The sequence below is a fragment of the Tenrec ecaudatus genome, chromosome X, assembly GCF_050624435.1.
Source record: "Tenrec ecaudatus isolate mTenEca1 chromosome X, mTenEca1.hap1, whole genome shotgun sequence".
NCBI lineage: Eukaryota > Metazoa > Chordata > Mammalia > Afrosoricida > Tenrecidae > Tenrec > Tenrec ecaudatus.
In genome coordinates this window covers 58,239,739-58,263,899 of record NC_134548.1, presented here as the reverse complement: position 1 = coordinate 58,263,899, position 24,161 = coordinate 58,239,739, and the positions used below count along the sequence as shown (strand labels likewise).

The 24,161-nt window shown below is 37.5% G+C and overlaps 1 protein-coding gene across 13 annotated transcripts in view; it reads left to right on the top strand.

The window, feature by feature from the left end:
* The window catches only part of HUWE1 (HECT, UBA and WWE domain containing E3 ubiquitin protein ligase 1), a 146,466-nt gene that overhangs the window by 65,339 nt on the left and 56,966 nt on the right, over nucleotides 1-24,161 (top strand). For all 13 annotated transcript variants that reach the window (XM_075538663.1, XM_075538664.1, XM_075538670.1 and 10 more), the window contains 12 exons: nucleotides 1,541-1,598; nucleotides 4,045-4,221; nucleotides 5,460-5,705; nucleotides 6,634-6,767; nucleotides 7,165-7,259; nucleotides 12,479-12,670; nucleotides 18,941-19,157; nucleotides 20,578-20,700; nucleotides 21,109-21,346; nucleotides 21,732-21,962; nucleotides 23,202-23,324; nucleotides 23,589-23,684. In XM_075538663.1, coding sequence (XP_075394778.1) covers nucleotides 1,541-1,598; nucleotides 4,045-4,221; nucleotides 5,460-5,705; nucleotides 6,634-6,767; nucleotides 7,165-7,259; nucleotides 12,479-12,670; nucleotides 18,941-19,157; nucleotides 20,578-20,700; nucleotides 21,109-21,346; nucleotides 21,732-21,962; nucleotides 23,202-23,324; nucleotides 23,589-23,684 — 1,930 coding nt within the window. The remainder of the gene's footprint in view (nucleotides 1-1,540; nucleotides 1,599-4,044; nucleotides 4,222-5,459; nucleotides 5,706-6,633; nucleotides 6,768-7,164; nucleotides 7,260-12,478; nucleotides 12,671-18,940; nucleotides 19,158-20,577; nucleotides 20,701-21,108; nucleotides 21,347-21,731; nucleotides 21,963-23,201; nucleotides 23,325-23,588; nucleotides 23,685-24,161) is intronic.

Here is a 24,161-nt window from a genome sequence, read left to right as displayed (position 1 = left end):
TATTAGTCATTTATTGCAAAGTCTGCCCTTTTTTCAGTGACTCTCTACCAAGCATGATGCCCTTCCCCTGAAATTGATTCCTGCTGTACTTCCTTTTTTTTCCCTCCCTGTTGTACTTCTAACCAAACAGATTTGATTGTTTTCCGGACAGTCCAAGATAATTCAATCTTCTTCTGAAGCAGCATAATTGAAATGAATATTTGTCTCCTAGCTTATTCATTTTTCAGTCTATCCACCTTTTGCATACATATAATACGATTGGGTCAGGCACATCTTACTCCTTCAAAGTAACATTTTACTTTTTTAACGATTTAAAATTTAAATATTTTTTGGCCTCAAATTTTACCCATGGTAAAAGAAGTTTTTCCTGCTGTTGGCTTGAAGGTTGGTTGTGAATCCAAATAAAATGAAATCTGTGACTACTACAATCTTACTGTGCTTTATCATAATATTTCTTATTGGTTAGTTTGTGAGGATTTGGGTTATTTTTTTAAATTTTTGAATGCCGACCTATAATTCATACTGAAGACTGTAGTCTTTTATCTTCATGAGTATGTACCTCAGGTTTTCATGATGTTCAACTAGTAAGGTAGTGTCGTTTGCATATCAAAGGTTGTTAATAAGTCTCCCTAGAATCTTGATACCAAGTTCTTCGCATAGTCTAGTTTCTTAGGTTATGGACACAGAATGCAGGTTGATTTAGTATGGTAAAGCTATATGTCTGACCTGGGAAATAAATCTTTGTCATTCTCAGAAATAAGAACTTTAATTCTTGCCCTGTATTTCTTTCACTCTCTGTGTTTGCACGCCTCCCCCTCCCCACCCATGTTTTGTACACATTTCTTCCAAAGGACTTTTTCCAAAACACTGAAGTTGATGAACTTTCATGTTATAAGTTAAAATTAGACAAGTTGTTAGTGAAGGAGTGGAGTTTTGACCAAGAGCATAGACTTTTCTGAATGATTTGCCAATTTGATGGTGGATTTTTTTTTTAGCAAATGCCTTTTTGCTTTCAATAATTTTAAACTTGCTATTCAATCTTGATAGATGTTTAATTGTGTGGCTTTTTATTTTTATAATCATTTTATTGGGGGCTCTTGCAACTCTTGTTACAATCCATGCATCAGTTGTATCCTACATATTCATACATACATTCCATTGTTCTTTTCAACACATTTACTTTCCATTGATCCCTTGGGATCAGCACCTCTTTTTTCTATCCCTCCTCACTGCCCCCTACCCTATGGCACCTTGATAGATTGTAGATTGCTAATTATTTTCAAATCTCAAACTGACCACTGTGTCCCTTCCCCTCTGGTTTCTTTCCCCTGGAAGGGGTTGTTTGGTTTTGTGCCACTCATTACAATCTGTGTGTAGCTTCTCTGTTAAGCAAATGTTTCCCTTGATGTGAAATATACCTTGAAACCTATACAAATGCGGTATCAGCTTAGGGAAAGGCCCAAAATTCCTTTAATCGTTTAGTTCTTTGGTCACCAGTTGTATGAATTTATTTGTAATTCACTTTCTTCTCCCACAACAGGGTTGTCGGTACAGAGGAACGTATTCCTATTCCTCTCATGGATTACATCCTTAATGTGGTAAGATTTACTCAAAAGCAAGCTCAGTAAATACATGTGCTTTTCTGGAGATGTGTGGGATCATCAGAGACAGTTCATGATTTCTGTGTGCATTTTGAATGGGGGTCCTTGAAGTGCAGAGCAAGGAAGAAGATAAATGTGTTTTTAAAAAATAGCCTTTATTTTCCTTTTTGGATATTCCCAATTTTTGTTCATTGTTGAAATTAACCATTTTAATCCAAACGCGGACACTGGAATTTGTTATTTCAATGTAGTATTAACAATTGATTATAATCTGTAGATGTATCCAACACATTTTTTCTTTAGCATCTGTATATTTTCAGAAATTAAATTTAGCTTTTTATTTTAACTTTCTGTTATATATCACATGAGAAAGTGGAAAAAAATTTAATTATACCAGAATAATTTTCCTGTAAATGAAAACCCATTCAGCATTTGTTTTCCCATCTCTAGGATGTCCAGTATATACACATATTTTTTATTTTTGGGCTCCCTCTCTCATCCATAGCCTGCAAACTGGAGTCTCACAATGTAGGCTCTGATACTAACCCTTCCTTCAACTTCAGATTATGTTATGCAATCCTATGGTGACTCATGAGGGTGTGCTTCTTCCATGTGGACTTAGTTGACATCTTACTTAGATGGCTGCTTGTTTGGAGACAAGTCTTTAAGACCCCAGACGCTTTTTTGTTTTTTGTTTGTTTTAAACGTTTTATTAGGGGCTCATACAACTCTTATCACAGTCCATACATATACATACATCAATTGTATAAAGCACATCTGTACATTCTTTGCCCTAATCATTTTCTTTTTTTTCTCCTCTTTTCTTTTTTTACATTTTATTAGGGACTCATACAACTCTTATCACAATCCATACATATACATACATCAATTGTATAAAGCACATCCATACATTCCCCGCCCCAATCATTCTCAAAGCATTTGCTCTCCACTTAAGCCCTTTGCATCGGGTCCTCTTTTTTTCCCCCTCCCTCCCCGCTCCCCCCTCCCTCATGTGCCCTTTGTAATTTATACATCGTTATTTTGTCATATCTTGCTCTATCCAGAGTCTCCCTTCCCCCCCTTCTCTGCCGTCCCTCTCCCAGGGAGGAGGTCACATGTGGATCCTTGTAATCAGTTCCCCCTTTCCAACCCACTCACCCTCCACTCTCCCAGCATCGCCCCTCATACCCTTGGTCCTGAAGGTATCATCCACCCTGGATTCCCTGTGCCTCCAGCCCTCATATGTACCAGTGTACAACCTCTGCCCTATCCAGCCCTGCAAGGTAGAATTCAGATCATGGTAGTTGGGGGGAGGAAGCATCCAGGACCCGGGGGAAAGCTGTGTTCTTCATTGGTACTACCTCGCACCCTGACTGACCCATCTCCTCTCCTAAACCCCTCTATGAGGGTATCTCCAATGGCCGACACTTGGGCCTTGGGTTTCCACTCTGCACTTCCCCCTTCATTCAATATGATGTATGTGTATATATATATATATACACACACATATTCTTTTTTTTTTTGCATGATGTCTTATACCTGGTCCCTTTGGCACCTCGTGATCACACCGGCTGGTGTGCTTCTTCCATGTGGGCTTTTTTGCTTCTGAGCTAGATGGCCGCTTGTTTATCTTCAAGCCTTTAAGACCCCAGACACTATCTCTTGATAGCCGGGCACCATCCGCTTTCTTCGCCACATTTTCTTATGCACCCATTTGTCTTCAGCGATCCTATCATGGAGGTGTATACACATATTTTTTGACTGACATTTTTACCCTTTTACATTACAAAATGTTTTGTTTGATCTTAATTGTTCTTCTAGCATTCAAAGTATTATAATCACATTTAGAAGAATGTATCCATATTTTACTAATAGAAACAATATGTTGATAATGCAGGGAAAATTAGATTAAACGATTAGTTCTAATTTTGTCATTAATTCATTTAAAGTGATTCTGGGCAAATCATTAGCTTCACTTTCATATTACCTGACTTCTGATTAGGCTGAAAATAACCTTGGCGGGCGTTTGTAATTATTATTTTTTTCCTGGATGATCAAAGGCGCAGGGGTCGTCAAACTACGGCCCGCTGGCCACATGTGGCCTGCCAAGGATATTTATCCAGGCCACCAGGTGTTTTGGCCCCATTTTGTTTTTTACTTCAAAATAAGATATGTGCAGTGTGCATAGGAATTTGTTCATAGTTTTTTAAAAACTATAGTCCGGCCCTACAACGGGTCTGAGGGACAGTGAATTGGCCCCCTGTTTAAAAAGTTTAAGGACCTTTGATCTAAGGTTTGTGTTCTATTCCTGTTTATTCATGATTCTGATTTTTTAAAGAAGCAATCGAGTTTGTAACTATAAGAAAATTTCTTCGCTTGAAGTTGTCTGTTTAGGCCAAGTATCATGCCCTTGTTTTTCTTTTTTCTTAATTTCATTACTTAGATGAAATTTGTGGAATCCATTTTGAGCAACAATACAACAGATGACCACTGCCAGGAATTTGTGAATCAGAAAGGACTTTTGCCTTTAGTTACCATTTTGGGTCTACCCAATCTGCCCATTGATTTTCCCACATCTGCTGCCTGCCAAGCTGTAGCAGGTGTCTGCAAATCCATATTGGTAAGAAGCATCTGGTGAAATCTTTTTATTAGAATCAATTTTGAAACTTATTGCAAAAGAAATCAATATTATGCTTTTACTATTGTATTGATTACCTTCCTTTAAAAACAAATACAAGCAATGAGCAAATATTGTGGCTTAATGTATACTGTGCTTGTTTTTCATTGAAATGTTCTTTTGTTCCTGTGTTTGTGATAGTGGTAACATTTCAGTATATTGGGGAAGAAAGTGTATATATAAGCAAGTTTTTCTAACTGCTATTTTTTAATTATACTTCCCCACCAATTTTTGATGCCATCTCATCTGATTGTATTTATATGGCTCAGTTGCTCTTGATGGGATAGTAGGCAAGCACTCAACTGAGAACTGAAAGGTGTGTACATCAAACCCACCAGCTACTCTGTGTGAGTAGGATATGACAGTCTGCCTCCTTACACTTTTGCATAGTTCTCTCCTATGTGGATCCCTGGTGGCCTAGTGTGTTACAAGTTGAGTTGTTTAAGCTCAAGGTTAGCAGTTGAAAACCACCAGCCACACCACAGGAGACAGCTTTGGCTTTCTGCTCTCTTAAAGATAGCCTCAAAAAGATACATGGACACACTACTATTATATCCTATAGATTTACTGTGAGTCTGAATTGACTTTGACAGGAGTTTGTTTTTATTTTTAAACTCTTCTATAGGGTCACTGAGTTGGAATTACTCAGTGGTGGTACATTTACTTTTGATTGCTTTTTGTATGTAACTAGATCTTTCAGTTGCCTTACTAAAAAAACTAGCTAATTTCTGAATCCTGGGTTATTTCTCTCTGTTTTAGGGAAGAAAAAAGCAATGCAATAGTTATTTCCTTGCATGTTTTGGAAATTTTCCCCCTGAGCAATTTTGGGGGGCCTGATTTCAAATTACAATGATAAAAGTACTTTTTTAATATTGTGTATCTGTCCTTCTGTAAACTCAAAAATAGTCTTTCCGTATGAATTTATAGCTATAACCTTATTTTAGTTGGGCCATTATAACTTTTTAGTATAATTAACTCACCAAATATGAAAGCCTGTCATGTGAAGCAGCATGTTACTCCAGAAAGGTATACAGGTAATATGTCACACCTGGGTTCATATTTCAATTCCACCATTTACCAGGCCAACTTTGAAATTTGTCTTCTATTTTCATTCTGATGAGTAACGATATGGTGTGTATGAGATTAATTATACAGAAATGCTTTCATTATTCTTGTTTCAGACACTATCACATGAACCCAAAGTCCTTCAGGAAGGTCTCCTTCAATTAGACTCGATCCTCTCCTCCTTGGAGCCCTTACACCGCCCAATTGAATCCCCTGGGGGATCAGTATTGTTGAGAGAACTGGCTTGTGCTGGTAATGTTGCTGATGCTACCCTCTCAGCTCAGGCTACACCCCTATTGCATGCTCTCACAGCTGCCCATGCCTACATCATGATGTTTGTTCATACTTGCAGAGTTGGACAGGTAAGAATAATTTTAGGATACGTTGGTTTAAAGCCATTGAAGTACCTGGCATGTCTGTCCTTCTGGTGGATGATTTAGGTTTATGTTGTCTACTTACTTCAGAGCTCTAATTTCATGTGTATGGATGTTTTCAACATTAACCGACTAATTTATTGTGTGAAACGAGTCTTGAAAAATGACACTATAATTAAAAAACTTTGATCTACAGCATACATACATGACACCCGTTTTTGACTGACAAACCACAACTGGCTGGTCTTATTACCCTGTTATTTCCAAGTCTTTCTACAGAACATTTGAGGCCAAACAAATTACTGAACGTGTTCTAACCATCCAACATTATTTTTAAATCCTTATAGATCTAAGCAGAATGCTTATTTTGAAAATTTGCCACCTTTATTCTTGTTTATTCATTCGTTAAACTACCTAGTAGTTCTGTTTTATACTGGTGAGCAGGTGTCTATTCTCTAACAACTTATATAAAATCAGCAAACAATTTTTATCTATATAGAAAGTTAATGACTTAAAGAGCTTTTTATATGTAACTCTAGTATTTTCTCTTTATTAATGAAGTAAACATTCAAGGACCAAAGTATTAAAAGCTTTTAATTAGGATGAAAAACCCCCTCCCAAAAGGAAATTAGAAAGCAGTTAATTAATGAATCTACAAAGCTGCTTGTTTCAGAAATTTGTTTCAGAAATTGCTTGTGATTCTTCTCTGTTGATTTAACACAATAGAAAAATTGTTTGAGACAAATTCTAAGAATATTTCCAGCGGCTTTAAATTTAAATGTAGAACAACTTGGTAAGAGTAATTATCAAGAGAAAGCAGAACCTATTATCTTTCTACAAAAGCTGAAAGCTGGTTTTGAATATGATTACTTAAGACAGTAGCCCCAAATTTAATTTCTTTCCATTTTGTTTGCAGAGTGAAATTCGTTCTATCTCAGTCAACCAGTGGGGCTCTCAGCTGGGTCTAAGTGTTCTGAGCAAGTTGAGCCAGTTATACTGTTCGCTTGTGTGGGAAAGTACTGTCCTCCTGTCTCTCTGTACTCCAAACAGGTAACGGAATGGGTCTCCTCATTATTCTCTCTTACCTTTTCTGCCAAAGAAAGGAAGGTCAGTTAGCCTGGAGAATTAAATTGGTGTCATGGGTTAGGGGTGTGTATAGTACAGAGTTCGAAATACCTTTTACATCTCACCTACCAACATAGGAGACTAGCTTAGATATTTATTGTAGCATCTTGTGTATCTTTGAGCTGATATCCTAGTTCAAGCTGTGTTAGTATGGATGATGTTTAAGATGTGCTCCTTTAGGTAGTGAGATGTAAATTGAACTATTGTAGATTTTTTTTACATTCCAGTTAACAATTGTTTTAGTGGCCAAGCAAGGTAGAGATAATGCACGTGTGAATACAGTCCTCAATATTTTCTTGGTTCACTGCTTCTCCTGTTGCAGCCTTCCATCTGGGTGTGAATTTGGCCAAGTGGACATGCAGAAACTGGTTCCAAAGGATGAGAAGGCAGGTACAACACAAGGAGGAAAAAGATCAGGTAACTCTTTAAGAAACGAAAATCTTAGTAATTCTTTTCTCTAAGTTTTGTCCATATATCTTTATAGCTCTACTTTAAAATGAAAACCACTTCTAGTCATTTTTATTTCTGAAACAAACCCAAAATATACTTAAGTAGGCTTTAATCCATGATGTGTTCTATAAAATTGGACATTAAATATTTTGGACATTGTGTGACCACAGTAATATAGATAGGAGCAATATTGCAAGAGTCTGTGCAGTCCCGGGACCTCTGTCACCATAACCAGTCCTGCTACATCAGTATACCCAGTCTCTAAAGAGCTGTGCCCACCTGTCCGCATTAGGTACACTTGTCCATCCACTGCTTCCTGTCGTACCTGTTTTGATGACTCCTTTCCTTTTCTACTTTACTGCCTTCCTTCCTCAACCCCCACTGACCCTAACACTCTGAATCCCTGTCGACCTGTATGTTGCCTCTGCACCTTTCCCCAACTCCCTTTTCTACTTCTCATTCTGCCACTACGAAGGATGCCTTGATTCCCCTTTGTCCATCCCCCTTTGAAATTCCAGTGGTTAGGCACCAGGACACCTGCTGCCCCAGGGCTAGGGCAGTTGCAGTACCAGAGAACTAGTGAGAGACAGATCAGATCTTCATACTTGACGAAGTTCTTTTTCTAAGTCCTATTCTGCCATCAAACTTTTTAACTCTGTAGGTCCACACACTTGCAATGAGACTAAAATACTTGGTGGTGTATTTTTTGCAAGAACATTTTGAAGCCCCCATGTTATAAACAGTGAGTGAGACATTACCCAAACAGACATTAAATTATGATTCGCTGTATGTAGGGAGCCCTGGTGATGTAGTGGTTATGAGTTGGATTGCCCATCACAGCAGTTCTACCATGTCCTATAGGGTCTATAAGTATGTATGTGCAGCATTTTATCCTAAGCTTAATTTCGTAGGTTACAAATTATCAGTGTGTTTAACTGGCAAGTGACTGTTGTTGAACACTTGTAATGTGGCTAGTATGAATGAGAAACTATCCTTCAGTTTAAATTTGAATCAATTATTAGAAAGCTTTTAAATAGGTTGGGAACAATATAGATGTGCAAATTAATTTTCAACTGCTTTTATTAAATAAAAGTTTGAAATTTTAATGTTTGAATTCTGCTATGTAAGATTAGCAAGTTTTAGAAGAATGGCAATAAAAGAATGTAAAACTCATTGATGGGATTTCAAAACAATGACATTTTGATTATATACAGGTGAAATAAAATATATTGTTAGAAACTTGCTTCTTTTTACTTTGTAGTGTGGCTACTACCGTATGTCAAACCCAGTGCCATCGAGTTTATCCCAACCTGTAGCAACTGTATAGACTAGAGTAATGCTGCCCTACAGGGGTTCCATGGCTGCATTATTTTCTGAAGTAGGCTGGTACATCCTCAGAATATGGCTACTAGAAAAGGTACACTTCCATATGTGACTCACATTATGAAGTACTGATTTTTTTTAATTCTCATAGGAAAAAAACTTGTTGCCCGCGAGTGGGTTTCACTCATGGTGACACTATAGGATGGGGGAGAACTGCCTTATAGGGTTTCCAGGCTTGCAAATTTTTGCAGAAGCAAACTGCCACATCTTTGTCCCTTGGAATGACTGGTGAATTTTTAACTGCAGACTTTTCAGTTACCCACTGTACCACTCTGCAGCCAAACAAAGCAAGAAAAACTCAACTGCCATCAAGTCAATTTCGCCAGCACTCTGAAATTACAATAGAAGTTCCAAATGTTAATAAACAGAAATTATACACAATTTCTGACTATAGCAATAAACTTAAAATTAATCAAAGAAAGTTTTTAGAAATTTTTAACAGTTTGTCCACATGTCATACAATTTAATAATTCAATCAGGAAGAGATGTTACAATTTTTTACCACATTCAATTCTAGAACATTTTTTCTTATACTGAGTGTTATTCATGTGATTATTTTCTTCGAATTTTTTTGCTCAATAAAACAACTTCTACATGTATACTTCATTGCCGTTGATGCTACTCTTCATGTTGGACAAACATTATTGACATCCTTTTCCAAATTATTCTACCACCATGAACAAACTCAGTGCCTCCTAAGTAAGAACTCTTTGTCTTTCACCCCTGGTAATCATTGGTCAAGTTTGTTTTCTACCCCCCTTTTTTTGTTTTCTTGATGATGTATAGCGGCAGTTCTCAACCTGGTGGGTTGCAACCCATTTGAGGGTAGAATGGCCCTTTCATAGGGGTGGCCTGATGCATAACAGTAGCAAAATAACAGTTAAGCAGTAGCAACAAAAATAATTTTATGGTTGGGGATCATCACAACATGAGGTATTAAAGGGCTGCAGCTTTAGGAAGGTTGAGGACCACTGTTTCTATAGTATTCATATGTCATATACTTTTTTTTAATTGTATTTTATTTTATTTTTTTAAACATTTTATTAGGGGCTCATACAACTCTTATCACAATCTATGCATATACATACATCAATTGTATAAAGCACATCTGCACATTCCCTGCCCCAATCATTCTCAATGCATTTGCTTTCCACTTAAGCCCTTTGCATCAGGTCCTCTTTTTTTCCCTCCCCCTTCCCCCATCCTCATGTGCCCTTGGTAATTTATACATTATTATTTTGTCATATCTTGCCCAATCCGGAGTCTCCCTTCGCCCCTTTCTCTGCCGTCCATCTCCCAGGGAGGAGGTCACCTGTAGATCCTTGTAATCAGTTCCCCCTTTCCAACTCACCCTCCACTCTCCCAGCATCGCCCCTCACACCCCTGGTCCTGAAGGTATCATCCACCCTGGATTCACTGTGCCTCCAGCCCCCATATGTACCAGTGTACAACGTCTGCCCTATCCAGCCCTGCAAGGTAGAATTCGGATCATGGTAGTTGGGGGGAGGCATATGTCATAGACTTTTAAGGTAAATTGCTTTTAAAATGAGTTGTATGTGCATCTTAGTTATTTCTAGTGCTTCTTCCTCCTTAGAAAGTTTTTATGCCCATGTATCAGATTTGCTTTAAAATTGTATGTAAAGGTTATAAAGGATAAGCAAAGGTACAAATGACCTAACACAAATATAATTCATGAACTGAAAAACAAGCACATAAAAATAGCTAGTTATTATGAGAGATGTGTGGTTTTTTACTTCTGCCCTCCTTTTAATTGACAATTGAGATGGTTAATTATAGTAGGTGTGTGGAAAAGGCATTAAGATTATTTTTTGATATCCCTATTTTTAAATCATTTTTGGGGACTCGTACAGTTCATACACACATCCATTGTGTCAAGCCCATTTGTTGCCATCATCATTCTCAAAAACATTTCCTTTCTACTTGAATTCCTCATTTCCCCCCTCCCTCATGAACCCTTGATAATTTATGTTATCATTTTGTCGTGTCTTTCACTGTCTGACATCTCCCTTCACTCACTTTTCTGTTGGCTATCCCCCAGGGAGGCATTTATATGTACATCCTTGTAATCGATCCCCCCTTTCTACCCCACCTTTCCTCCACCCTCTTGGTATCACCACTGGTTCTGAAGGGATCATCTGTCCTGGATTTCTTGTGTTTCCAGAAATGTCCCTATCTTTTCGAGATTTATATGTTAAATAGAATTGTATCAAGGACTTGAGTATAGGATTTCAGCAAAGATGAGCATAAAAACCAAAATTGTTTTGGTCAAATATTACATCTACAAACTCATTTCCATTGAGTTGATTCCAATCAATACAATCCTATACAGGATTTCTAAAGTTTGAAGTGTCTTCATAGGAGCCAACCGTCTCATCTTTCTCCCCTGGAATGGTTAGTGGGTTTGAAATAACAGCCGTGTAGTTAGCAACACAGTGCGTAAATGATAGTGCTACCAAGGCAAAAGCTTAGTAATTGTTTGATCTAGGTCAAGGACATAAAAGGATTTATTGGTTATCCTGTCTGGTTTTTGTTTTGGTGGCTGACTTTTATTATTTATGGGAAAATGGAACAACTTTTATACAAGGGGGCGGGCTTCAAAAGTTAATGGAAAATGGAATGAAAACAGTTTTTTTCTACAATTTTTTTTTAGAAAAGCTTTACTGGCATATAATTCATATACTGTAATTCAGGGATTTGTATATAAAGGAGTTGTTTAATCATCACCATAGCCTGTTGTGCATCATTTTCTTCATTTTTGTATTCATTGTTATTATCTTCCCCTCTTTGGTCACATCCCCATCATGACCTTAAGAAATTTACTGTATATACTCGAATATAAGCCGACCCGAGTATAAGCTGAGATACCTAATTCTTACTTGGGAAACCAGAAAAACTGATTGGTATAAGCCTAGGGTGGGAAATGCAGGATGTGAATTAACACAGATGTCGACAGCTCTGATTAGTTAGATGTGAGTAAACAAACATTCAAAGCCCTGCAGTGTCAGAGGGGCTTTGAATTAACAGCGGAGGAACAGCAATCAACTGCGAGATGTTACACCTCGCTGGGCTACCACTGACCCGTGTATAAGCCGAACCCCAGTTTTTCAGCACATTTTTTGTGCTGAAAATTTAGCTTAAGTATCAAACAATTTACTCAAAATCAAGAATGAAATTGCGTATACCAAATTGCCTCTCTTAACGATCCAGATATATTTTTCTAATAATTATTTTCACATATTTACAGTGTGAAAGCTTTTATTAGCATCAGAACCTCTCAACTTCCAGGATGATCATATGCGTCAAAGTTAGCAGCCCAAGTTTGATCTCTATGAAGTGGCACTCAGCTGTCCCTCCCCACACCACCACCCCCCAAGACATTCTACTTCTCTTTTGGATTTGATAATTCATTGCATAAGCCACATAAAGCTCCTGGACTGTATTCATGATTAAGTGCTTTTTGAGATAAAAGATACAGCTCATATTTCTATACAAAAATGTGTAATGCTAGAAAACACTTCTATATGGTGGCAATTTGTATTTGATAAAGAGCTCTAAAATTCCAGGAAAATACCTTTTTTTGCTAGAATCAGGGTCACTACATACAGCATTTTATTCTACATGAATGATCCCCTCTAGGTTATTTAGGATCTTCAAAGATGAGAATACAATGTCAATTTATTTTTGTTTGTTTTTTTATCCCATATTTAAGAAGTCGTAGGATCTTTAGAACAGGGACCCCAAAAGGTACTGGCTTTACAGTCTTATTTCCTATTCATGTACAGAAGGGGAACAAGAAGGTACAGCTGGAAGTATGGATGCTTCTACACAGGGCTTATTGGAAGGCATTGGGTTGGATGGTGACACACTGGCTCCAATGGAGACAGATGAGCCTACTACTTCAGACTCTAAGGGCAAATCTAAAATCACACCAGCCATGGCTGCCAGAATCAAGCAGATCAAGCCTTTGTTGTCAGGTAAGTGATTCTCTTCTTTATACTAACTTCTCAGTCAATTAAAACCTTTACTTAGTCCTCCACACTAATACTGTGTTGTTTCCTTTAAGGATGGTTTGAGCTTGGGACTCATTTTAGGTATACTTTGTTGATTGCCTACCAGAATCCTTTCCGAAAAGTTCTGTCTACTCTACTTGTCTTTAATTTTACTTTTCTTGCTCACTCTTCAACTACTGCAGTTGGCTGCTTTACTTTTTGTTCCAATCAATTGTCTCACAAAGATACCTGTAAACTATTTATTAATTCCTTTAGATATTTTTCCTGTCCCCTTTTAACTTGATTTCTCTACATCATGATAATTAATGTACCACTTCCTTATAGAAAGAATTTTCCCTTGGCTTTTACAAATTAAAGCTCTCCTGATTTCCTATTTACCTGACCATTCCACCCTTTCTCTCTTTTTTTTTTCAGTCCTTTTTCTCAATACTAACCTTAATTCTATCCTTGGCCCTCTGCTAGCAAGTGACATTTGATGTTTGTAAATCTGACATTATCTGTGTTGTTAAATACTAAAGTTACTTTGGCAGGGATATAGAGTACATGTTATACAGGATTGCATTAAAGATGTACATTAATCTTTCCCATACTTTTCTCATTAATGTATCAATCTTGTGAATATAATTTGCTTTTTACTTTCTGATATGCTGATGTAAAACAAATGACGTCCTAATCCCTGGAAATCTATGGCCCTACCCAGAAACAAGGAGAAAATGGACTTTGATGGTTGTTTATTACTTCCTTGTGAATTGCACATTTAATTTAATTAATTTTCCTGTGTTCATTTTCATTTCAAATTGATCATTCATGAAGAGACTTATGTTTATCTCCCTTTTTTGCTCTTGTTCTTCTGTAGCAGAAATTTAGGGACCTAAAAGTCCAACTTCAGGACATTGGCTCTGTAGCAATGGTTTTGAACCTTCCTAATGCCACGTGGCCCTTTAATACAGTTCCATGCGTTATGGTGATCTCCAACCATGAAATTATTTAAAACCTCTAATTTTGCTATTGTGAATTGCCTGACCCTTGTGAAAAGGTCGTTTGACCCCCAAAGGGGTCACGGCTCACAAGCTGGTCCCTGGGGAAGGACCTTGTCTCTTTTGAGCTTCAATTCCTTATAGAAAGGCATCTATCTACACTCATCTGAGCTTCGTTGACTCTGTACCAAAGCTGGCCTTTCGACTGGGGCTATTCTTTTTTAGTTTAATTTGAAGTCTGCTATATCTGAATCTCCTTGGAGGGTTGGTTTAAGAGACTGCTCCCTTTAACATATTAAAGAACCTCTGTTCCCACTTGAGATTTCATCCATTGATAAAGTGGTTCAGATTTACAGCACGTTTTCGTTGGAGAAATATTCACTCCATAAAACACATACTGATCTCAATTACAGACATGGTTTAGTTCCAAAGAGGATGAATCACATCTATAACTGCCAAATTATATTGATAAATAACATTCTCAGCCTGCAGTACTCTAACCTGACTTATCAATGTTTATTCTTCCTGACATACAACTTAATCTGCAAAATAGTTGCATAGATTTTTTTACTTTTGTTTTAGATGTAAAATGTGTGATGTGAGATCAAGTATACTCCTTTTCCTTTCGTTAATACTTCTTTTAATAATGCAACTTTAGAGCATGCTAGGGTTTCTGTATACCCTACCCATGCTTTCAATGTCTCGGTGGAGATTGAGCGTTTTTCTCTGTTGAGGTACTTTGTCATCTATTTTACTGAAAGCAGTGGTGAAAAGACAGTAATTACCTAATGTTTATATGTATTTTTTTAGAGTAAAAGCATTTTCTATAGAAATGCCAAACTATAGAAAAATTGTTAAAAGCAGAGAAATGCGCAAAATGTTTGATTATAATTCTCATTCTTCTATGAATGTCTTTACATGTCTTTACATTTAAACTATTTTGCTCATCTGTATACTAAAAAGATAGCTATTGAAAATACCTAATTTAAAAAAACTAACAAAAAAGGATCATTTAATGATTTGCTACTATAATTATTTTCCCTCCATTGGTATGATCATAAATACTGAAGTATAATCAAACCTGAATATCAGCCAATGCACCTAATTTTACCACAAAAACTGCGTTAAAAATGTGCTGGAAAACTCAGTTTATACTCAAGTATATATGTATATATTTAACGTGATAATAAGTATAAAACAAGTATAAGTCAGAAAGTGATCCTAAAAAATCACAGAAACCTTTATTAAATAAAAAGTAACAAAATATGCAGAAGTTATTGTTCCTTGGTATATCTTACATCTAGATTTGTCCACTTCTGAAGCTAGTGCTTCTACTTTTCTAAACCTCCCCAAATAATTTTTTTCTTTTCTTTTTTTAATCGTTTTATTGGGGGCTCATATAATCACAATCCATACATACATCCATTGTGTAAAGCACATTTGTACATTCGTTGCCCTCATCATTCTCAAAAAGTGTGCTCTCCATTTAAGCCCTTGGCATCAGCTTCTCATTCCCCCCCCCTCTCCTCCCTCCCTCATGAACCCTTGACAATTTATATATTATTATTTTGACATATCTTACATTCTCCAACATCTCCCTTCACCCACTTTCCTGTGTCCATCTGCCAGGGAGGAGGTTAAATGTGGATCCTTGTAATCGGTTCCCCTCACCCAAAGAATTTTGTGCTCTTCAATTTATCATGACATCAAAATAGCAATTTGAGCATCCTTTAAGAATTCAATTTTAACTCCTTTTAAGCATTCTCTGAATTTCAAGGACTAAAATTACTGTTAGGGACAAGATCAGGACTACAGGCTAGATGGGCTAAGGATTCCCCAAGAAATTTTCAGAGAATTCTTCAATATCCTTAAAGAGTTAGCAAGTGCATTGTTTTGATAGTTTTAAAAAAAATCTCAGCACTACTTTCTTGTTCACCATTGCAGTTTACAATTATCTTAAAACATATTCCTAAACAGAGGAAAGAACTAGAAGGCAATGGGCTTTTATAGAGGTCTAAATAAAGGCATTTTCATGTGTAAATATATATAAGGATGGGGAAATAGATCTATGTGCAAATATTTATAGGCTTAGTATTAAGGTAACAGATGGGCATTGGGCCTCCACTCAAGTACTCCCACAATGCAAGAATACTTTGTTGTATTAAAATCGCATTCCATGATGCTCATCTTCCCTATATGATTGCTCAAGACAAAGTGGGTGCATAGGCAAATGTGGTGATGAAAGCTGATGGTGCCTGGCTATCAAAAGATATAGCATCTGGGGTCTTAAAGGCTTGAAGGTAAACAAGCAGCCATGTAGCTCAGAAGCATCAAAGCCCACATGGAAGAAGCACACCAGCCTGTGTGATCACGAGGTGTAGAAGGGATCCGGTATCAAGCATCAAAGAACAAAAAATCAAATCATTGTGAATGAGGGGGGCTACTGATTGGGTCCCAAGACCCATCTGTAGGCACTGGACATCCCCTTACAGAAGGCTTGCGGGCAGGAGACAAGCCAGTCGGGTCAATATAGCAGCGATGAAACATAAAACTTTTCCTCTGGTTCCTAAATACTTCCTCCCCCCACACTGTCATCCCAAATTTACTTTACAAATCTGGCCAGACCAGAGAATGTACCCTGGTACAGATAGGAAGGAACTGGAAACGCAGGGAATCCGGGACAGATGATCCCTTTAGGACCAGTGGAGAGTGGCAATACCAGGAGGGTGGGGTGGAAAGGGGGAATGGATTACAAGGATCCTACATGTAACCTCCTCCCTGGGAGATGAACCACAATACAGTGGGTGAAGGGAGACATTGGATAGTGTAAGATATGACAAAATAATGTTATAAATTATCAAGGGTTTATGAGGGAGGGGGAAAATCAGAGGTGATACCAAGGGCTCAAGTAGAAAGCAAATGTTTTGATATGGTATTAACAAATGTGCTTGACACAATGTATGTATTGATTGTGATAAGAGTTGTACGAGCTCCCAATAAAATGATTTTTTTAAAGTCTTCATAATATCCAATATGATTATCCTGTGTCCTTTTGAGAAAAATCTGTTCTCAAAAAAAATAATACAAACCAGTTGCCATTACCTTCTGGACTAATTTTGTGGTCTTGAGTTTACCTGGCTTAGCACCCCCTTTTATGATATACTTTGTTCCCTGGCTCTTACTGGTGAATCCAAAATTGTCCCTAGGTACTATTCTTTGCATAAAAGAGAAAGATCACTGCTTTGAAGTGTTTCATGTTTATGCAACATTTTAGCACTTGATAAAGTGAAAGCTTGCTTAAGACTAAGGTGTTCACTTAAAATTGGAAATGCAAAAATATTTGAAGTCCCTAACTTCAGTAGCCAACATTGATGGCAGTTTGATAGTGTTCTCTCACTTGGCTCATCTTTTGCAGTCTTCCCTGCCTTCCTTAAAATGCGTGATCCATATTAAAATATCTTATGTAGAAAAGCAATTCCTAGAAATATATTGCAAACGTTTGGTGATTCAGGAAGCTACTTATTTGAGATTGGCCAAAAATGTTACATTTATCATGACCTCAAAGAGTAGGGGTTTTGTTTTTCCTTGTCATAAAAAAACATCAATGTGGAGGTGAGGCACCCAACAAGCTTTAGACAAATATTTTACTAAAAACTATTCTACAGTCATCCACTGATCTCCAGAGACATGCTTATTAAACAGGCTTTGTTTAGAACAAATCCATGTGTGTTTGAAGTGGAATCCTGGTTCTTAGTAGCAGTTCTTTTTGACTTACAGTATAGTGGTTATGTGTTGGGCTACAGTCTGCATGGCCAGCACTTCAAAACCACCACCTGCTCTGCTCGAGAAACACTGGGCTTTTTACTGCCTTTAATACTTAATTTAAGAAACCCTCAGGGGGTCACTATCAATCAACATTGACTCGATGGCAGTGAGTGAAATAATGTATCTTATTCTATTTTTCTATAAACTTTGAAACTCCTTGTGTATCTTATTTTTTTCTGCTTTAAGTAATTAAACTTTATTTAAAATTTTCTTTGGAAGCATTTTAATGACTAATCCAGTAAACATGATTTCATTATCTAGTACTGACATAATACTTTTTCATATTATTAATCATTTTATTGGGAGCTCTTATAAATGTTGACTTCATAATTCAATCAGATCAAATATAATTGTATAATTGTTGCCGCCATAGTTTCAAAAATGTTGATATCAGCACCCTTTATCCTCTGTTTCCCCTCCCCAAGCCCCTTTATTACTGTTGTTTTCCATGTCTTACACCATACAACTACAATTCTGTTCATTGTTTCCCTTGAGTGGGGTTATACTGTCATCATTGCTATCCGTTCCCCATTTCCCCACTCCCCCCCTTGCTGTACCATCAGGAATCATCATTTCCATTACTGTTTTTGAAGAATTATCTATCTTGGCTTTCATGCATCAAACCATCTTAATTGTACAAATGAACATACTCGTCTAACAAGATTAATGAGGTTAAACAAAAACCATAATAATGAGATGAAATATTAAAGAACTTGAGGATAGTTTTATATATATGTTTCCTCAGTGCTATACTGTACCCTGGACCTTAACATCCTTTCTGTGAAGCCTCTCGGTGAGAGACTGTCTGGTTACCTTACAGATAGTTTTGGGTCTTCACTTTGTCCACACTCCTTCACATAAATTTGATTGCTTGTTTTTTATACTTTTGATATCTGTTCCTGTTGACACCTCGTTATTTCACAGGATGGTGTGCGTCTTCCATATGGGCTTTATTGCTTCCCTGCTAGATGGTTGCTTCTTTAACTTCAGGCCTTTAAGACTCCATAAGCGATGTCTTTTAATAGCCGGGTACCAACTGCTTACTTCACCACATTTGTTTATGCACCCTTTTTGTCTATGGTGATAGAGTTAAGAAGGTAAGTATCACACAGTGCCAACTTATTAGAGCAAACCGTTCTGGTTACTGAGGTAAGATTTGCGTGGAGGCTCAAAGTAACATGGCACTTAAGACTACTACTGACTGTATTGGTTTCTTAAAGATGGCTTCACTTAAACCCCCTCTAATAACAGTGTGAGTTTATACTTAACATTCCTTTCACGTTTACATTTGAATGTTGACACATACATACCTTCAAAATTTGTTTCCTCTGGACTATCTCAATTATAGAAGTAAATTAAGTTATGTGTCTGTCTATTATAAAGAACCACTTGAGAATACTTATATAATGTTATTGTCACTTCTGTGTTCCAGCTTCTTCTAGATTAGGCCGAGCACTTGCTGAGCTCTTTGGACTCCTTGTTAAACTTTGTGTGGGGTCTCCTGTCCGTCAGAGAAGGAGCCATCATGCTGCCAGCACTACTACAGCACCGACACCCGCTGCACGATCAACAGCCTCAGCTCTCACTAAGCTTCTCACAAAGGGCTTATCTTGGCAGCCACCACCGTATACACCTACACCTCGTTTCAGGTAGGTTTTACTTAATGTAGGAAATACTGAAGTGAAGGTTTTTGAGGTTCTTTGTTTATTTTAAATTTGCAGCCCAAATGCAATTTAAAATACTTACCGTATATACTCGACTGTAAGCCGAAGTACCTAATTATTACCTGGGAAACCAGAAAAACTGATTGACTCGAGTATGAGCCTAGGGTGGAAAATGCTGAAGCTGTTGGTGAGTTTCAATAATCAAAACAAATGAAAATAAAATTAATAAAAATTGAGACTTCCGTGGAGTGATGTATTTAAATATTTATTTTAAATAAAAACATAAATAAAAGGACAAGTCATTTAACATTAGTAAACCAGCACAGTAAGTGGAAAATAGGTTCAACAAAAACAATAAGGTATCAACAATCATACCTTAGGAATATTATTCCCTGAGCTCAATCAGCAACCAAGCTAAAATGTAAAGAGTTAAAATCCTTGAAAACTGGATTCACCATCATCATCCGTATCCCAATGCAGAGCTTCAGCTGGTGTGAGGTCATCATGGACTGTGTCCTCACTGAGATCGCCGTCATCACCATCACTGCTGTCATTTTCATACAAAGCGCAGTCTTCACTGCCATCCATAGCATTACTAATACTACATTTCTGGAAGGCGCGTCGCATCATATCTTCTGGAATGTCTTCCCATGCATCTCGAACCCACTTTGCTATTCACTCTATGTCAGGCTTCATGAGATTTCCTCCTTTTGTTAGTCGGGCTTGACCAGATGACATCCATTCATGCCACATCCTTCGCACATGGTCTTTAAAAGGCGTATTCAAAGATACACATCATAGGACGGCTCTAATTGGTTAGATGTGAGTAAACAAACATTCAAAGCCCTGCACTGTCAGCAGGTCTTTAAATGAACAGTGGAAAAACGACAATTACCCGCGAGATAACGGGCGTTTGTCTTTTTACCTCTGTGGGGTACCACTGACCCGAGTATAAGCCGAACCCCAGTTTTTCGGCACATATTTTGTCCTGAAAAACTCGGCCTATACACGAGTATATATGGTATTTTGGATATACCTTATCTAAAATGTAGAGATTTTAAATTATTTGTAGTCAAGCCACATTTCAATAAAATTATGTTCTTTAGTAATTTTAAGGAGCCCTCGTGGCCTATTTGGTTACATGTTGAGCTGCTGACCACAAGATCAGTTACCAAAGCTACCAGTCACTCCACTGGAGAAAGATGAGCCCGTCGGTTCCTATAAAGATTTAAGGTCTTCTAAACAAGAAGGAGGCAATTCTCCCTATTTATAGGGTCCATATGAGTCACTTTCTGGTAGTAATTTGAGATAGTAGTTGAGAATTGTAACCTTTTGCCTTTGCATGCATTTCCCATTGCTTCTCTACTTAAAAGAAGGTTATGTTTTTGCCTTTTTTCTTTTGTAGACTGACATTCTTCATCTGTTCCGTTGGTTTCACATCCCCAATGCTGTTTGATGAGCGGAAGTATCCTTACCACCTCATGCTGCAGAAATTTCTCTGCTCTGGAGGCCACAATGCTCTCTTTGAGTAAGAATCAAGTTCCTTTGCAAAGAAACACTTACTGGAGTAGTCATTTTCTCTGTGCGTTAGCAGGTCACAATTTTTCAAGTCAAATATCCTTGGAACTTGCCGTGCTCATTTTTATCATCCTTGGAGGGTGGGATTCAGCCTGTCCTACAGAAGTTTGTAAGGGTCTCTGCCTTTCTTCATTTCCGTTATGTATTTTTCTAATAGACTTTGTCTTTTTCTGTTGTTTTTATGAATGTGATCATTTATTTTTATGTTTGATGCAAAGCCAAGTTTCACTAGCTTTAGGAAAATGACATTAAAAATAAAGCTAATTGACTTTTGAAAGAGTGAAAGTAGTAATTCTATTGCACAACATCCTCTATCTGAAATACCAATACTCTCTCCATAACTTCTCATTTAATTTAGAACTTTTAATTGGGCGCTGTCCATGGGAGGCAAAGTTCCAGTTTCTGAGGGGTTGGAACATTCAGACTTACCTGATGGCACAGGAGAATTCTTAGATGCCTGGCTTATGCTGGTGGAGAAAATGGTGAATCCTACCACGGTGCTTGAATCTCCGCATTCACTGCCTGCCAAATTGCCTGGAGGTGCCCAGAACTTTCCACAATTCAGTGCCCTACGCTTCCTTGTGGTAACTCAGAAAGTACGTATTCTACTTATTCAACATTTTAGAACCATATTTTCCTCGTAATGACTGTTTTTACTTACTTAATGAGATAACTTGATTGGTGACAATTCATACATCTTAACAGATTAGGACTACCTTACAGAGATCGAAACCATGTAAGGATTTTTCACAGTGAAAATACTTCAAATGTAAATTTCAGAATGGTTTTTCCAAGTTTACTTGAACAACCTTTCTCTGATTCCTTAGGTGCCATCTGGGTCCTCCTTAGGATAATGGGTTTCATTGAGGGTTTTTTTGGTAGTGGTGGTGGTGGATGGGGAGGTGGTTATTCTTGGAGTGTTCCAGAGAGCTTTGTTTTGGAGCAAAATTATCTTCACGAAACTTTTCAAATAATTTATAGGCAGCCTTTACTTGCATCAAGAATCTTTGGAACCGAAAACCCCTGAAGGTTTATGGAGGGCGAATGGCTGAATCCATGCTGGCCATTTTGTGCCACATTCTTCGAGGAGAGCCTGTGATTCGAGAGAGACTGAGCAAAGAGAAGGAAGGTTCTCGGGGAGATGATGATGCAGGACAAGAAGAAGGTGGCTCACGCCGGGATCCCCAAGTCAACCAGCAACAACTGCAACAGGTATATTGTTGACCTCACACTGAAGGACTGATGTTGTATCTAAAGGAGTATGACACTTGTGGTTTTATCAGGTTCAAACATTGTTAAATATTTGGTCCACCAAACTCTTTGTGCTTTCTAAGAGATATCTTTAAATTTACTTCCCCTCTCATCTGGAGTGTACTATCAAGTCTATACACAGGTGAAAGATTTGTTTTCTCCTCAGCATGCTGCTTCATTTCCCACAGTATGCTTAGGAGGCTGTTGCTGCCACATTCTTTGTAAACAAACTGCTATTCTATCTTAGCTGTAGAGGAAGAATAATGTTAGGAAATTGTATTCTTCAACAAGAGCCTTCTGAAAGCTTTTATCACCTACAGAATGTTCGTATCATTTTCAAATGTATAATTAGGGGGCAGAAGTAGGCTTAGGATACTGTTACTTCCATCTCAGTATTTTAGGTTTTTCCTCCTGAGACTTGTGTATGAATGCTTATTCTCTTTATATTTAGAATCCTATTCAGCTGTTTGATAGATCATTCCACAATTTTTATATTAATAATACTTCCTGTAGGAAGTTTGGAAAACCTAGCAAAATATAAAAGGGCATTCATAATTTCACCACATAAATTATTTTCTGCATAAAGTATTTTAATCTACTCCTACATTTACATAGCTACCATTACATAACATGCAGGACTGTATGCTGCTGTCATCTAAGAAAAGACTTCTATAGCTAACAATAAGCTATTTTTATTGCTGGATATTTCATCTCTTTGATGTTATAAAACTATGGTTTTGAGGGAGAGGGAAGGGGAAAATGATTGTGATAGGAGTTCTATGAGCCCCTAATAAAATGAATTTAAAAAATAAAAAGCTTATGTGCAACTCAGATTATGCATTAATAGTATAATTGTTGGGTCAGCTTTTTAGGTTCTTTTATTAGTGACAGTGTGTTATAGAAAAATATATCTCAATGGGTTAAAATAATTGTAATAATCATCTACTCAATATGTTTTAGTTAATAGGATTGAGAATCACCTTTTACATTTCCCCAATGTGTAGCTCTAACATTTGAATGCTGTGGAAGCACCAAACAGGGAGGGCAAATTTACTTAATATTCATGCAACTTAATTAGTTTATAAATACTTTGGTTCACATATGAAGTTAGAAAAACTTGCATTTCCATTTTGAGAATGCTCCTTTGAGTCATTGCTTTTGTATTCCTAAGATTTTGAAATCCTACATCCTTTTTTGCAGCTTATGGACATGGGCTTCACAAGAGAACATGCCATGGAAGCCCTGCTGAACACAAGCACGATGGAGCAGGCTACAGAGTACCTTCTAACCCACCCTCCTCCAATCATGGGAGGGGTTGTTCGGGTGAGTTGGTTCAAGCCAAGGACTCTAATTTTCCAGAACTTTGGTTTCTCTGCTAACATATACCCCATCTCCTCCTTCCTAAATATTATAATTTTTGTTTTGAATTTTTCCCTTTAGTACAGGAAGTCAAGTAGGTTTTGGCCTTAGTGACCAGCATTCCGAACCCCTCTCCATTCTTCTGTTTCCTTATTTATTGGGGGACCTCATTGGATTTCTTTGATTTGGGTGAGTGTGGTAGCTGGATTTTCTGTTGTTGCTCTGTAGGATCTGAGCATGTCCGAAGAAGACCAGATGATGAGAGCAATTGCTATGTCTCTTGGGCAGGATATCCCAATGGATCAAAGGGCGGAATCACCTGAGGTAAATAGGAAACATGGTATCCAAAAGGGCTATGAACATTCTACTAGAAGAAATGGAAATATGCCTTCATCCCAGCTATACATTATTCAGTTACTTTGTTTTGCCCTGAAGTATTTGGTGAGATAGCTGAAACATTAATTTTTGTAGATAGGAGAATCTAAATGTATATGGTAGTGCACTTCAAGTCAGTCTTGGCTATGTATTTCTATTTATCCATAACTCCAATGTATTATACTGGCAGAGACTAGAGGAACATGTTTAGATCAGGGGTCTTCAGAATATGGCCCACGGGCCACATGAGGCCCGCCAAGGACATTTATCCAGGCCGCCAGATGTTTTTGCCCCATTTTGTTTTTCTACTTCAAAATAAGATATGTGCAATGTGCATAGGAATTTGTTCATTTAAAACAAAAAACTATAGTCCGGCCCCGTTAAAAAAGTTTAAGGACCCCCGATCTAGATCATTGTGTTGGACGT